The 12,006-nt window shown below is 41.8% G+C and overlaps 1 protein-coding gene across 1 annotated transcript in view; it reads left to right on the top strand.

Moving 5' to 3' along the window:
• The window catches only part of LOC146864194 (chondroitin sulfate proteoglycan 4-like), a 432,950-nt gene that overhangs the window by 282,375 nt on the left and 138,569 nt on the right, over positions 1-12,006 (top strand). Inside the window, exon 7 of the mRNA XM_085631285.1 lies at positions 10,680-10,811. Coding sequence (XP_085487411.1) covers positions 10,680-10,811 — 132 coding nt within the window. The remainder of the gene's footprint in view (positions 1-10,679; positions 10,812-12,006) is intronic.

Genomic DNA, 12,006 nt, shown 5'->3' with positions numbered 1-12,006 from the left:
GCCTTTGGGACCTTATAAGTGTTTAGCTATCCAGCACAATATCCTTGATGCAACAACATCAAGTGTTGCATGGCTAAACACTTATAAGGTCCCAAAGGCGAGACCTATTGGCTATGCCAATGCTTGTTTTCACGTTGAAATGTTGTTTTGCATGAGATGTTTTTCATTCCCCTGCAGATACTGTAACTTTCCAGAAGCCTTCTACTAATTAGTGAATAGACAATTGTTTTGTACTAGACAACTGATAGTGAGGTTCTCACCAGGAGAAGAGGTGGTAACTGAAAGGATGATTAATTGGAACAACACTGTCTGAACCGCAAAATGTGGATGAAGTATCTTTTCAAGGACTTATTTCTGTGGCCTATTGTGGAGTTGTGAGAAACTGGGGAGTTTGCCTACTCCCAGGAGTGTACTGAAATCCTGTTGGATGCTGTAAACATGCGGGAGGTCAGCGAGGTTCTTATCGCGCCTCCGGGCACGGTTGCAGCATCAGAGGCGCGGGAGCTGTAGTTTGGGCGGATCCCCTCACGGCTTGCAAGTGTGAGTGTTGGCCGTTCCCCTCTCGGCTTATGAGTGTGAAAGTTGGCCGTTCCTCTCATGGCAGCAGCGGCGGCAGCACCAGCAAAGAACCGGACCCATTCTCAACTTAATTTAGCTTAGTTGAACTCCTTTATGGAACACGCTTGTTGCATTATTACTATTTTGGCTATAATTTTCACGAACATATTTTATCTTGTTTTGAAATACCACCTAGTGGATTATTTCAATCTGTAACTATGATGACTAAATATTAATACTATTCCATGTTTGAACTAAAATTGTTAATAAACCCTTTAACTCACACTAATTCTATTTATTTTATAAATGTCAAAAGAATTGCTGATATTGAAGGGTTGATGTAACTAATTGGTCCTTTTAAACTCTCTTCATCGATGAACAAAGGTCCATACGACCAAAGGCAGGTTAATGATTACACCAGAAGATTAGGCGGTGGAAAACCCCACTCCATCAGACCTTAAGCTGTACCATATGCGACTGTAAGTCTCACATACTATTAGCTTAGATATGACTTACTTCTTGGTTACCAGGATTAAGACACACACTGAGAAGAAAGTTTGGTGAACCTGGTCCTAAATATTTAGGGAGCCCTAAATGCAGGTTACGACCCAAGCCATTACTGCTGACTCTTTAGTTTCTTGTGTGAGATTAAAAGCCTTTATTTTAAATCCTAATTGGAAAGAAGCAAAATGCAGCTTCTGCTGGACTGTAGATCATAGATTTTAGATCCACATTCATTTTGAAACCAAGAAAATAGATCATGGAGCCACTGTCACTCACATTTTTTTAAATTTTTTGTATTAGTATTCTATTCAATCTATACAATTCATGAACAATACATACAGGCTTCAGTAATTATAATTTACTAATACAGTACAGTTCCACAGAGTGGTCTTTTTTTATCAACCACATTTCCAAATTTTACACCAGTGTAAAACTACATAGTTGGTTGGTATTGCAGATAGTCCACCAACGGTTTCCAATAGTCTCTGGGTTTGGACCCGGTGGGGCGTTCCTCTTCATACATTTGCAATGTTTCTTTGCAATATGCCATATCTTTTATCCACTGTTTGCTCTGGGGAGTTTTTCCACTTCCCCAGGCCATGGACACTCTTCTTTTTGCCAGCAGTAACGCTATTAGGCAGAAATTACGTTTGGTAGACCGTAAATGAGGGACTAAACCTAGCAGACATGTCCGAATTGTACATTCAATGGGGGTTCCCAGCATTTCATCCAGTTTACTAACAATGCGTGTCCAGTACTCTATAATGGGTAAAGACTGCCATGCTAGATGAAGAAAGTCAGCATTGTCCGTCCCGCATCTTTGGCATCTAGCATCTGTACGTAGGCCATATTTGTGTAATTTAGCAGGTGTATGATAAGGTTGGTTCAAGTATTTATAATGCAGAATGCGTAGGTTGCCATTAGGGGTGAGCATGCTGGTTAAGGCACAGCAGGTAGACCATTCTTCCTCTGTGAGGTGAGTTTCAAGTATAGTATTCCAGCGATCCCGCGCTTTAAAGGTATTCTCTCCTATATCTTCTTGAAGCCGTGTATACAACTTCGTTACCAAGTGTATATTGCGGGGAGTAGTGATAACCATTTGTAGTGTGGTCATTTGCGGGGGTTCGTCTGGGAAAGTAGGGTACAGTTTTTTTAAGGGCTCCTTTTAGTCTATGGTATGTAAACTGAAAAAGTAGTGTCTGATTGCTGATATATAGTAGATCTTCAGGGTCTATGAATTTGCCATTGGTGTATAGGTCTCCCACAGTCGCTATGCCCACTTGATGTAACAGCTCCATGCCAACCTTTTCTTGGGTAACTGATAAATCCGGATGGAATTGCAAGGGCATTGCAGGTGTGTACAGGGGTTGTTTATGCGCCAGCTTCCCCATGCGCTGCCAGGCCGCACTAGTGGTATGCAATGTGTTTATTTTGCGCTTGGTTACACCAGTGTGGGGATGTGGTAATATATTGGGTAGTCGGATGGGGCTAGCCGTGCCATCTTCGATCGCTATATGAGGTAGATAAGGAAGAGGGTGGTACCAACAGTGTGCTTATTGGGCCTGAGCGCACAAATAGTAGAGGAGAAAATCTGGCACCTTAAATCCGCCTCTAGCATAGGGGAGCGTCAAGGCGCGCAGCTCAGTGCGTGCTTGTTTTCCTGCCCATATGAGGCAGGTGGTGGTGGTCATCAGCCTCTGAAATACAGCTTTTGGTGGAGCTATGGGAATATTATTAAAAAGGTAAAGGAATTTAGGCAGAACGACCGTCTTGACAATAGCCATTCGGTCTGCCAGGGAGAGTGGTAGGCGTATCCAGCAGTCTACTTTCTCTTCAATTTTGCTAAATGCTGTCCCATAATTCGTGCGGATAACTACTTAAGGGTCGCGGTGGTACCAGATTCCCAGATATTTGACCGGGTCTGTTTGCCATTCTAAGGGGAACTCCGCAGTGTGTGGTGTTGTATTCTCCGTTAATGGGATAATAGTAGATTTGGACCAATTAATTTGGAGACCCGAGTGTCGACCGAATTTAATATATTCGCGCAGTAAAGGGGTGAGATTTTCAGCGAGTTTTCTGACATATAAGACCATGTCATCTGCGTATAGTGATATAGTTAATGTTCGTCGTGGAAATTGCAGAGCCACGTATTTATGACACTGACGTATTTTGCACACTAATGGCTCTAGAGCAATTGCAAAAAGTAATGGGGAAAGGGGGCACACTTGTCTTGTACCTCTCCTTATAGTTATTTGATCTGACACATATTTATTCAGTCGTATTCGTGCTACTGGTGCGGTGTATAGTACCTTGATCCATTGTAAGAAGATTGGGGGGAATTCCATTTTGCACAATACAGCAATGAGATATGGCCATAGAGTTGAACGCTTTCGATGCTTCCAATAGTACTGCGGCTGCTTGGAAGTTGGGGAGGAGGTAATGAGATAGCGCAAACAGTGTCCGAATATTGTGAGCGGTGGAGCGATGTGGTATGAATCCCAATATTTTAGTGTCGGTATTTATTAATGACAGGGGTCGATATGAATCACAGTTCTCGGGGTCTTTATCGGGTTTCAATAAGGTAATCAGCATGGCTTCTCACAAGGTGGGGGGGTAGACTCTGTTTGCTAAGGGCGTCTCCATACATTTCTACAAGGTGTGGTGCTAGTAAATCAATATATGCCTTATAGAATTCACTAGTGTAGCCATCCAGGCCTGGGGCTTTACCATTTGAAGAGATTTGACTACTTCTGTGACTTCCTCTATCGTCACTGGCTGTGAGAGGTAGTCTCTTTGAGTGTCTGAGAGCCAGGCTAGTGCCACATTTCCAAATATGATAGAATCTCCGGCTGAGTAGCTGCGTTTCGTGATGCATATAGATCCCCATACGTGTTCATAAAGGCTCGTAGTATGTCCTCAGCGTCATAATGTAAGGCATCTGTATTATCTTTTATTTTAAGAATTGGATGCATCTTACGGTTGGCGCATATTTTTTGTGCCAGCACTCATTCCGGTCTGCCCCCCTATTTGAGTTCGTTTTCAGCAAATCCCTGATATTCCGTCATGATTTGTCTAATGTTGCCCAGTATGGCTATGTTCTGTGTGCGCTCATATTCTTGTTCTAGATTGTGTAATTTAGCCTCCCATTGGGTAAGTTGGGCATGGGTATCTTTGAGGATGCCAGCGTTAGTGCTTATACAGACTCCCCGTATGGTGGCCTTAAAGGCTTCCCAGAGGAGGCTCGGGTCGGTCATGGAGGGCTGGTTGAATTGAAAATAGTCAACAATGGCTTGTTGAATGGTGTCATTGTATGTAGAGTCAAGTAATGCTTAGGCATTAAAGCGCCAAATGTATGGCGGGGTGTATAATGGGGGAGTGCAATAGTTAGTAGGACCGGATTGTGGTCCAAAAGCGTCTTGGGCAAATGTTGTATGTGGCGTGTCCAGGATGCAGCACCTGCCGTCCCCAACCAATAGTCTATGCCTGACCAGCTGTTGTGTATATTGAAGTTATGCGTAGCCTCCATTTGATGAGGATGTCTCAGTCTCCAGATGTCTACCACTTTTGACTCAGTCAAACCATCCACTGTCACTCACATTTCAAACTTCCATCTTGTAGAAGTTTGGCTAGAGCCAATTTGATCACATCTTATCTCTGATAAAAAGTATGTGTAACACTGAGGGTAGAAATAAAGCATGCGTGAAACAGGACGAGATGTGGACCTGCTTTCTAATAGGAAGATGTTTACAAAAACATTGCTTTGTCTGTGCCTTACAGAGCCTTATAATACTTAATAAGTATTGTTCAATTTGACCTGAAATATGGTCCTCCGTGTCATATCCTGTGACCCTGCACACTGTTCTCCATGCATGCATCAAAATACAGAGAAACAGTGTTTAGGCTTGGCCCTTTCTGCAGGGTCGTCCCCAATCGTTTTGCTTCCTTTTCCATTTTGTTTGCTGATCTCTTTTTTTCTGGCCTTAAGGCTCTGCACTTTACCACTGCTAACCAATGCTGAAGTGCTTGTGCACATTCAAGACATGGTAATATTGGCTTAGACGCAATTGGCACTTTTAATTTACTTGTACGCCCCTAGTAAAGTCGAACTACATGATCCCAAGGCCTGTAAATTAAACGCTACTAGTGGGCCTGTAGCACTAATTGTGCAACCCACTTACATTGCACTTTAAACCTGTCCTAGGTGTGCCATTGCAGCCTGTGCACAGTTTTAAGCTGCCATCTCGACCTGGCAAAAAAAAAAAAATGTGCATTGCCCAAACCCGCCCATTTAATATATATGTCACCAATAATGTACGACCTGAACAGCCCAGAGGGCAAGGTACAGTGTATTCAAAAAGATGTAAAGGTACTTTAAGTTTTAGATGTCCGGATAGTGAAAAGCTCGTAACTTAGTATTTCACTATTGCAAGGCCTACGTTTCTCATAGAATAACATTGGGTTACCTCATTTCATTAAATAAGTGACAACTTTAAATTAGTCACAATTCTGAAAGTGCCATTTTTAGAAAGTTGACATCTTCTTGTCCTAATTATTTGGTGCATGCAGCCTGATCCTGTGACACACAACTAAGTGTAGCTGGGAGTTGGTCTTTGTGCATTACTCCGACAGTGAGACAAAGAGAAGATAGGTGTTGGCAGGATGGGCCACATTGAGTTGCCGAGGGGGAGGAGCTGTCACCTACCACACTTGCACATCACAAAGGCTCTGCCTAAGCACTCTCACGAAGGCTTTGACACTGGTCTTTTGTGACCACCAGATAAGCTGGGGTCAGGACAGCGAGAAAGGAGATGCCTGACCCCCTCTGGGGTGGAAACATCTGGAAGCTTCCTTTCCAAAGTCGGCACCAGGTATAAAAATTGGACCTTTGACCCCCAGCTCTTAAGTACATTTCTGGACCTGTATACAACTGCCAGGAAGAAGGACTGCTGTGCTGCTCAAAGGACTGCTAATCCGCTGCACTGCTGTGCTGCTCTGCTGCCCTCCTACCTGGGTGAGAAGGACTGGACCTGCCACCCATACCCAGGACCACTAGAGTGATTCCAAGTGCTAGTCTCTTGTACCTTGCACCTGGACTCTGCTAGTGTGAGTCCTACCCATACCAAGTGGTGCACCCCAGTCCTGGACCCTTGGAAATGGATCTGAAGTTGCTCTGCCAACCCTTCTGTGGATCCAACTGAACCGACACATCACCCCTGCTGCACAGCAATGAGCAGAACTGATGCAACTCCTCTGCTGTGAGGATTCTCCCAGCACAAGAATTTAGCATCCCCTTCGCAGCCCCATCAGAACCCAAGCGGGACACATCCACGACACAGGTCCTCACATCGCAAGCCTGTCATCGATGGCAGACTCAATGATGATGCATTGCAAGCCCCGCAGCCTCTTTGGATCCAGCCGGTGCGTGATGCATCTTCAACCTGCACCTTGCATCGCCTCGGCTGCGCCATGCATCCTTGACATGGGACCTTGCAGCGCCCCGCAACCAGGATTTAAGGTACTTTTGTTCAGCAGGCCAAAGCGGATCCCATGTTGCTGGGTTGTACTCCATCGTGGTCAGTCCAAACTTGTGACTTTGGGCCAGATATATGAAGAAAACGTTTTGCGATCCCCTAATTGCAAATCCTTGCAAATCGCAATTAGTAATCGCAAAACAGCATATATGAAAGTGTTTTGAACACTTTCTTCGATTCCCAGTGGGTCGCAAATAGCCTACCTCATAAATATAAATGAGGTAGGGTGCAATTTGCAACCCATTCGGAATCGCAACAATCACAGTTTTGGTGGCCTGCTGATTGCTTTGAAATAAAGCAATCTTTTTTTTTTGTAAAGCATCCCTTTTTCCTTGAAGGAAAACTGGATGCTTTACAAAAAAAAATATGAAAAGTTTTCCTTGAACTTTTTAAGAGCAGGCTCTCAAAAATGCTTTTACAAACATTCACAAAGTGGAAGGGGTTCCTTGGGGACTTCTTCCCATTTGCGAATGGGTTACCGCCTACTTGAAGTAGATGGTAAAATACAAATGTTTTGCTTCCGCATTTTGGTCGCAAAACATTCATACATACTGATGCTATTCGGTATTAGGAAGGGACTCCCTAAACACGCCCTTCCTAATACCGATTTGCAAACCCAAATTGTGATTCGGTAACAGGTTACTAAATCGGAATTTGGGTTTGATACGTGTGAAAATACTTTTTTGCTTTCGCAAGTGGTCCGATTCTGCGAATCAGCCCGTTTGTAAACTCAAAAAGGCTTTATACATGTGTCCCTTTGTCCTGGTCTGGGATCACCACAGTTGGTCCTTTGCACTTTTTGGCACTATTTTTACTGAAATCTTCAGAATTGCATATCTATGGTTCTACTAATTATATCTTTGTAATTTTGGTCTCGTTTCTTTTAGTAAAACGTACTCTATTTTTCTAAATTGGTGTGGGAGTCTTCTCAAGTTGTGTTTTCACCTTATTACTGGTTGTAGTACTTCATTGCCTCTAAGTTAAGCCTTTACTTTACCGGAGCACAGCGTACACCAGGTTCGGATTGATAACCAAAATCAGCTCTAGCAAAAATGTATAAACTCGCCACACACTGCAGTACAATGCCAGCCTCCAACAGGTCAATCCAAAGAAACTCCCAGTGTGTTTCTTCAGAACCTGCAAGTAGCTAAAGTGGATTTTAAGAGTTTGAAAATCTTTCTTGCTATGTACACTTATAAGATTATAAGTAGGTCTACATGTGCTCTGGACATAGTCAGGTGTATCTGTTTCTGTCTAGAGTTAAACCAATATCCATTTATATAAAGCCCACAGTTCAAATTGCGCATTTTTTGCATTTGATAAAAGAGGACCAATTCTCAAAGGAATGTTTGATTGTAAATGTATGTTAGAGGTTCAAAATAAATGTTCCCTTTGGGAAAACCTACATCAAACGATTCACACTAGGTATGCGACCACATTCATACTCCACACAGTTATCACTCCACACAGGATGTTTAAGGCACTTATATATGAACTAAATAAATGTTAAAAAAACATTTTTTGATGAACATCGAAATGCATAGATTTTAAATCCACAAAGACAATTTTTTTTAAAACTTTAAAAACACAATAAGTTCTCAATGAAATTATTCATATGTCTAAAAAGGAGAGTTCATCAAGACAGTCAAATTTGTCTTACAGATGTTAATTTGGAAACAATATAGACAGCACAAAGCATGGGCATAGATTCCCTGTCTAGACTTTGCCGAATTTAACACAGAAACACTAGGCGTCGACGCGTTTTGGTGGCACAGTCACAATAGGACCACCTTCTTCAGGACACAACTATTTTGTCCTTGGTAAATGGGTCTCATTTCAATCATTAATAACACTGGTGCAACCGCACTCAAGTCAATGCTTCTCTAGATCAAACGGAGTAGAAAGATGGTGCTTCAAGAATTTGCCTTTATAGGTTTTGATGAAAATAAGTAGACTTTTTAATATTCAATGATTGTCCAGTCTCACTGCTCCCAAATATTTATAAAAGCAACACTTAGGTATGAGTAAACCAGAACATGTCTCGATGGCTTAAGAGTGATTTCAGTTTGAGTATCACTTTTTTATTTGATAAAAACCAGAACACGTCTCGGTTCCTCATGTAATGAAAATTGCGGTTCTCAATCTACCCCGTGTCATGGGCGCCCGGATCGCGTTTTCGTAGCTTTTTACTCTGAGGGATTCCGCTACTTCCGGTGCCTTCTCTCGTCCTGGTTCATACATTTTTTTTTTTTAATGTATGTTTACGGTTTAAAATACTTCCATTTACTCCTGCCTAAAATCCACAAAAATATTCCTTGGAGGTTTAAATTGATTTACTACTGTAGATTTCTCCGCCAAGACTGCAGCAATCTCCACAAAAGTAAACCCATGGAAATGATGAAATTTGGGCATTACAGTGTGTTGTTAGACTTATTATTTGGGAACACCCCCAATGTTTTGCTTTGATGGGCATTCTAAAAAGCATATTTGACTCTTTCCTAACCCGCATATGGTTAGAAATTTACTCGAGACAAGAACTGGAGTTACTCTCCTTCTAGAGTGGGAAGGGAAACTAATCTCCCCCACCTTTCCCCAGATTTGGTGTGGGTGTTGAAGTGCTTTTCAAACAGTAAAAATATATTCCTATAAGAGATAAACATTAAGAAAGTGAATTCCATTCCCACCTGGTTCAAGCTATGCTATGTAGATTTCCACATCCTGGTAATAGCCTGTGGAATATGAATGCCTGGAAACCTGCACAGCTTTCCAGGTGTAATATTGGAAATGTTTGGGAACTGGGAAAAATTTAGAAGTACATTCATGCAGATACGTATATCTCTAAACAGCGGGCTCTAAATGTTCAATTGACTACAAACATCAAACTATATTTTAGCATGAAATTATGAAATGTGTACCCGTAGTAAAGGAGCAGAATGAAACATATGCATATAACCCGTGATTTCGTTTATTTCTCAAACTCTTGTGGCTTCTGCCACAACCGGCCTGTAGGCATTTTGCAAGATCTCCTATTAAGTGTCACCAAATAAACCAAAAAGAAAATGACGTCTACACACCGAACCCTAGCAGTAATGAAAGTCGGAGTTAAAATTTGCAAGGATTCAATCTTTTGCCTTTCAGATTACAACCTTTTTACATGGATTGCATCTTTTCACCCGAAGGTTACATAAGGGTCTCTGAAATTAAAGCATTAACACTCTGAGCTACGTTACACAAAATGGAAACCTAAGACAGTCATGTTACATGCATTATCTGTATAGATCTAGCACCACCTCAGTCACCTTAACAGCAATTATGCTCTGAGTTTTTTCATGGATTACTCTCTATTGCTAAATTCCACTTCCCTGTTTCTGGATATTGTGAGTTAGAATTTGTGTGTACTTTAGTTCAGCCATTGCTTTTTCATTGATTCTTTAAACTTTATTAGAACATTCGAGTGTTGAGCACTTCATGGAAAACAATGGAGTGCTCCGGGCTTCTAAAGGCTGGTAGAAGCCCGGAGTATCAACATTACAATGTTTAACAAAGGCCTAATTTAGTCTAGGGGGTTTTAACCCGCTCAGGTTCCGTGAGGCCATTGTTTTGCAAATTAGAACATACTGCCCTCTAGGGGCAGTATGTTCTAATAGCCTTAGAGCCTACCGGAACTGCTCTACCAGTCATTAAAGGCCAGCTCCCTTGTTAAAGGCCCTCGCCTTCCTGCTCGGCCCTTTAACGCTGGAGCGGGCCTTTAATGGCCAGTAGAGCCTGCTATGCCGTGCTCTAAGGCTATATTGTTAGTTTTACATTGTTTATTTTTAGATCATAAAGAACTTGTAAGGTCTTTCTGATCCATTCCGTTGTCAGTTCCTGTGTGTCCTCAAATATGGCTTGTTTGGTGGGCTGTTCCCCAAAAAGTGTATGTCTGACCTCCGACTCAAAAAGGTTGGATACTGCTGAAATAATGGCCGTATTCTGCATATGGTTACAGTGGCATCAATACCATGACATAGCTGTTGAATATTTCCAAGGAATGTGATTGATGCTTGGCATCTAATACCCACATGTATTCTGTCGCTTTTGTTTCAGGCGCAATGTCTGGAGGATTTAATTTCCAGGTTACAGATGGGCTGAATTTTGCTCCTAAACAGATCTTCAGCATCACTGCCAGAACTCTCGTTATTAATCTAGAGATCAACATGGGACTCGACGTCTTTCCAGGTACAACACTGCGCCATTTTAAACTGATCTTCTATGTTGGAATTTACTGTAGAGTGAAATTGAGGAAACACTAAATGGTTAACCCTTAAAGTTCTAAAACTATAGTAAAGGCAGTTAACAACGTTTGAATGTAGACCTATTTCCAGATATTTCAATTTACAAATAGAAAAGCCATGTTCTAGATATCCTTCTCAAAAAATATTAAATTGTACTTGCATGCTCTCTATTCTAAAAACTGGAAGGCTGTATTACTGTGTGAAAATATTCAGAACGCTTACCAAACTTGGCTACCTTGATTCCGTGTTGAAATTTGTATCTGCACGTTTGTGGAATTATAATATTGTCCGGGTTTGAGAACACATTGTTAATGGAACTATGAAAATCTTGAATTTTTGGGTTGTTATCTATGGAAGGAAAATTAAAGAAAAAATATAATAAGTTATATAAAAACACAGCATTGGTACAGGTAGCATTTTATTACTAATTGCATTTAACGATCAGAGAGATGTAAAGTTAACCTTTGCACAGATATACTCATCATCGCCATGTCTTTCAAAGGGAAAAAAATCAAATTTGATAGGAGACCAGGATTTGGCATGTGGGTGAGATAAATGTAATTGATAGTACGATTACTGGATCTCCACCAATCTGAAATGAATCAGGAGTGAACATTTAAAATGTATCTAATTTCTTGACCGCATTGGTGAATCATAAATGCACATCTGTTATCGTCTAAATTGGGATTGTGGGCCTGATGTAGTATGAGATAGGTCACAAAAAGTGGTACTGACTTTTTACAATCTGTCTCATATTTTGTGACACGAGCTATGCACTACTAGGTGTGGTTGAAAAGTCCGAGGCAGGACCCTCACATAGGTTGACACTCCGCAATGGTTTTCGAGTCCATACTTTTCTTTGTTATATGCCAGCACCACTGTATCCTTTGGAAACCGGTTTGTTAGACCTGGTCCCTTGGAGAGCGGTGGATGGGGCACCCGTCTGGTCCATCCGAATACATTGTTCCCAAGGGAATGTTCTCATAAATATGAGAGAGTTTGGAATAAGTGGTGGAAACACTACGGTTTAGGCGGATGAGGCTGAAGCAAACTCATGACTCTGCTCCTACCCAAATGTGGCCACAGTTTGGGTAGGGGGGGGGTATGGGTTGGACCATGTGTTGGACCATGTTTGAATC

The sequence above is a fragment of the Triturus cristatus genome, chromosome 2_1, assembly GCF_964204655.1.
Source record: "Triturus cristatus chromosome 2_1, aTriCri1.1, whole genome shotgun sequence".
Taxonomy (NCBI): Eukaryota; Metazoa; Chordata; class Amphibia; order Caudata; family Salamandridae; genus Triturus; species Triturus cristatus.
This window is presented reverse-complemented; position numbering and strand designations above follow the sequence as displayed.